Source organism: Condylura cristata, unplaced genomic scaffold, assembly GCF_000260355.1.
Source record: "Condylura cristata isolate star-nosed mole 26May11 unplaced genomic scaffold, ConCri1.0 scaffold00028, whole genome shotgun sequence".
NCBI classification, from domain to species: domain Eukaryota; kingdom Metazoa; phylum Chordata; class Mammalia; order Eulipotyphla; family Talpidae; genus Condylura; species Condylura cristata.
The window spans coordinates 27,249,805-27,254,384 of NW_004567129.1; the positions used below are offsets into that span (position 1 = coordinate 27,249,805).

Consider the following 4,580-nt stretch of genomic DNA (forward strand, 5'->3'; position numbering starts at 1 on the left):
GGCAGACCTCTCCTGACCCGCCCGCTGCTCCCCTCAGCAGTGTACTTCGTCGATCTGCCTGTTCTGCTCCCCACTCTGTCTCTGGTGAATTCTCTACCCCCTGCATCTCTCGCCTGTACCCCATTTCTGTATGCATAAAGGTGACCCCATTTCCTTTAACAAAAACGTGAGGTGCATTTAACAGCAAGGGATTGCTACTGATGAACTCTGTTGCCCAGTAAGATGCAAAGCAGCCGGTCTAGTAGTGAAATGGGTACAGGACAGGGACGATTAACTCACAAAATGGAAACCTCATGGTCACAGTGAGGGTGAGGTTGTGCTCCAAGCCCTTCGGGATGACAATGGAGGGGTGTGCTGACCTCTGGGATGCAGAAATGGTGCCTGGCTATTAGTAAGTGCTTGGCAAACCTTCCCTTACTGAGTGTGTTGTATCCTGCGACGTTAGTGGCTGGGTCATGGCCCGTGCGAGCTGAGCGGGCAAGTGGCAGAGGGGTGGGACCGCCATGCCCGCTCTGGGGCCGGGGCCTGAACCTTCTAACAGCCGTGTGTGTCCTGTCTTCCTGCAGAGCCTCTGTGGCATGTGCCGGCCCAGGCCCGGCTCTCGGCCATGGCTGCGAGCAGCGGGAGCAAGCACGCCTCCAGGCAGGACGCAGCAGGCAAAGATTCCCCCAACAGACATTCCAGAGTGAGTCTGGGCCCTGCCTGACCGCTGCGGGCCGGGCGACCCCATCTGGCCGCGGGTCTCCACACACGCGCACACGTGAGCTCTCCACCACCGTGGCCGCGCCAGCTGTGCAAAGGGGCCGGTGCGCCTGGAGTCCGAGCCAGCCCCGCGCACAGCCGCCGCAGCCCTCCCTGCCAGGCCGCCCCTGCTGGAGCGAGGTTCCCCCTTCATCACGTCAGCCGTGGGAGGTCGTCCGCTGGCCGCTCTGGCAAATTACTGCGACCTGGGATGCTTCCGGGCAGTGTCCGTTTGCCTCTCGGTTCCAGACGCTGGGAAGTCCGAGGTGCAGGCAGATTCGGTGTCTGCCCAGAGCCCCTTCCCGCTTCACGGACAGCCTCCCGCCTCTGGAGGGAGGGGAGAGGGCGCCTTCAGGGGCCCTTTTGTAAGAACATTCTGTGCGTGTGTACGCGAGCACACGCGCGATTGTGATGTCATGCCTGCTGATCCCCCCACCCTGGCGGGGGGCGTCCGCTTGAGTGTCGGTTGAGCACAGGCAGGCAGGGCGGTGGATTAACTGCTGTAGCGGGCAGTACCCACATCTGTGTCCTCTCAGCACAGAAACATCTTTCCACCTTGTTAACAATTCAGCACAGGTCTTCAGCGAGCACTTCCCACGTGATGATGCAGGATGAGGCCCCTCCCTGGGCGGCTCGGTGGTGGGGTTCTCTCCCAGGAAGGCCTGGGGCCCTCTGCTGGATCCCTGCCCTGCTCCAGCAGGTGGGGAGGGGAGGGAGGCAGGATCACTTGGGAAATGTTCACAGCCCGGGCCTGGAAAGGGCATCCATCACTCCCACTTACATCGCACTCGCCAGGACTCTGTCACTGACCACACCTAACCGCAGGGGAAGCTGGGAAACGTGGCCCTGGGTGCCCAGGAAGTAGCGACAGCTTTGGCGAGCTCTTGGCAGCCCCTCATCCGGTGGGTGTTTGAGGAGCACTGACGGCATGCCAGGCTTTGGAACCTCAGTGCTAAAGAGGATAAACGAGCCCCCGGCCTCACAAAGCTGACCTCCCAGTGCGGGCAGCAGACCCTGCACAGAAAAATGGGCACGTTAATAACACCAGGAACTGATCTTGCTGGGAAAGAAAGCCCTGGCGGTTGAGGGGAGAGAGTGTCAGCTCTGTTCCCACCTGAGGAACAGGTGGCCCTCGAGGAGCTGAAAGCTTACATGCAGTTTACTTTGTGACTTTTACGGTGAGCCCTGAGACGAGCAGGGGGAAAGCTTTGCAGATGGCAGGAAAAGCAGGTGCAAAGTCCCTGAGGTGCAGGTGTGCCTAGAACACTCAGAACAGCAAGGAGGCCAGTGTGGCCGGAGCACATTGATGAAGAAGGGAGGAGAGGGGTTCAGACGTGAGAACAGTCACGTAGGCCCCCGCGGGCCGTGGTGAGGCCCCTCACTTCGCAAGCCCCGAGCAGGAGAGAGCCACGCGAGGGTTCTGAGCTGCGAAGGCCTGTGCCTCTGACTGCATGCAGGGAACAAACTCGGGTAGGGGTGGTGTGCTGGCAGGAGTAGGAAGCCAGAGAGGAAGCTGAGGTGACCCAGCGGGGCCTGGGCGCCATGGAGGGAGGAAAGGCGCCGGATCCTGGATCTGTTTGGAAGATGCGAGCAGCAGGATTTGCTGTTGGACTAGACAAGGCGTGAGGGCCAGAGCAGGGTCCGGGGATTAGGGCAGCTGAATACTGTGAGGCTGGAAGCACCGTAAGGAGACGGGGGAGAAGATTGAGGAGGAAGGGCCAGGGCCCCAGTTTGGATGTTGGGGGGGCACCTACGTACACAGTGACTCATCTCTCCAAGCAGCCTCCCGACTTGGGGTGATTATCAAGCCCATTTTACAGAGGTGGAAACTGAGGATCAGGAAATTGAGTCAGTGACCCACTAGTGGGTTCAAAACGGTCTGGCCCAGGTTCAGACCCACATAGACGGAGGACCCAGAGAGGGAAGGGAGGGTCTGCCTGGCCTCTCTGCAAACCGTCTCTTGCCTTCCAGGGAGAGCCCCAGTACTCCAGTCATTCCAGCAGCAACACCCTCTCCAGCAACGCGTCCAGCAGCCACAGCGACGACCGCTGGTTTGAGCCGCTGGACCCACTGGAGCCCGAGCCAGACCCCCTCTCCAAGGGCGGCTCCAGCGACAGCGGCATCGACACCGCCCTCTACACCTCCAGTCCCAGCTGCTTGTCTCTGGCCAAGACTCCTCGGCCCGCCAAGCCACACAAGCCCCCCGGAAGTATGGGACTTTGTGGGGGTGGCCGAGAGGCCGCTGGGAGGCCCCACCACACGGACAGGCGGCGGGAAGTCTCACCCGCTCCGGCAGTGGCTGGCCAGAGCAAGGGCTACCGGCCGAAGCTGTACTCCTCAGGCTCCAGCACTCCAACCGGCCTGGCAGGGGGCAGCCGCGACCCACCAAGGCAGCCCAGGTAAGGCTTGTACTAGCCGGGCCCACGGGACCCTGAACACCATCAGCTTCCCCCGGACCTTGTCCTTTCTTTCCCTCCCTTGGCCATGAGAGTGGGGTTCCCCTCTGCGGAAACACATTTGCATCTGAACCTGCTTGCACACTAGTTTGCTTCCAAGTTGGGAAGCAAACCCCTAGTGCCCAGCTAGAAGGAGAGAAATCCTGGCTGACCCTCAGTCTTGCTTTCCAGGAGACAAGAGATTTTTATGTTCACTGGAGGCAGTCACAGACTATCTGTGAGGAGTTATTTGGCTGGAGAGGAGAGGAAAGCTGACCCCAAAATAGGCTTAGCAGTGTGCTAAAAGGGAGTGCGGAGAGGGAAGAGCAGGCTGGTGCTGCAGTTCAGGGAACCCCATTAGGCCCTGGTACCCTCTTTTCCTTTTCTGTTCTCCTTACCGTGTTGCCTGCAGCTTCTAGTCTCCAGGTGAGGGCGGTGGGTCTTCCTGTGGAGGCAGTAGGTGCTTTCCCAGAACCCCCTTCAGCAGACGGGGTCACATGACCGTCCCAGCTGCAAGGACAGCTGGGCCATCACAGTTTAGCCCTCCAGCCTCCACAGTAAAGGGTGGCGGTCTCTGGAGAGCTGATCAGCCCAGATTGCCGGGGTGTACCCAGAGTTCCCAGTTCTGTGGGTCACAGTGGCACCTGGAAACAGGCACGTTTTAAAGCACCTAGCAGTGCTGGTCCACACTTCCAGAACCTGAGTTAGAGAGGCAAGCAGGGGTGGATGTGAGGACTGGCAGTGAGAAACCAGGGTGGGAGTCTGGGCTGCGGGCTCTTGACAATAGGATGAAAGCCGCGAACACCGCCACCATGCAGGGCCAAAACTTTTGCTGTCACAGGGCTGGGCCTCAACCCTGGGGCTCCTCAGATGTCTGCCCTCCCCCGCTAGGTCCTTGAGGTCACAGTCTCCCTTCCTTTCCTGAGCTGCCTTAGCTAGGGGCACCCATACAGACCCCCTCAGCCACCGTCCCCCGGACTCGATGCCTCTGCCAGTTCTAGAACCACAGCATCTGTACACAAGATACACGCACCCAGACCACCAGGGCCTCCATCCTCAGAGGCCTATGCCCACGTCCTCATGGAAATATCTGTGCCAAAAGGGGAAGCAGAAACTTCCTGGTCTACGCTGGTCTGTGTAAGGCGTGTCGGTACCTCTTGCCGCCCCTCGAAGGATCTCATGGTGGTTCTCTGCAGGCCGGAAGCCCTTCCGCTTGAGAGCTCCCAGTGCCACTGCTCCCCTCGCCCCATGAGTCAGGGAGCCCAGAAAAGTGAAAGTGGAGAGAGAATGGGCCCCAGTGGGTTAGGTCTGTCTCGGCCCCCCTCCCACGATGGTTCTTCTTAAGCTTTTGAACCCACAACTCTTTCAGGCAGCTCCTTCATTCGTTCGTTTCACTCACAGCTC

At 59.9% G+C, this 4,580-nt stretch overlaps 1 protein-coding gene across 2 annotated transcripts in view; it reads left to right on the forward strand.

The window, feature by feature from the left end:
• SIPA1L3 (signal-induced proliferation-associated 1 like 3) overlaps nt 1-4,580 on the forward strand; it is a 168,984-nt gene that overhangs the window by 136,371 nt on the left and 28,033 nt on the right. For both annotated transcript variants that reach the window (XM_004690584.2, XM_012730738.1), the window contains exons 14-15: nt 567-685; nt 2,713-3,140. In XM_004690584.2, the coding sequence (XP_004690641.1) occupies nt 567-685; nt 2,713-3,140 (547 nt within the window). The remainder of the gene's footprint in view (nt 1-566; nt 686-2,712; nt 3,141-4,580) is intronic.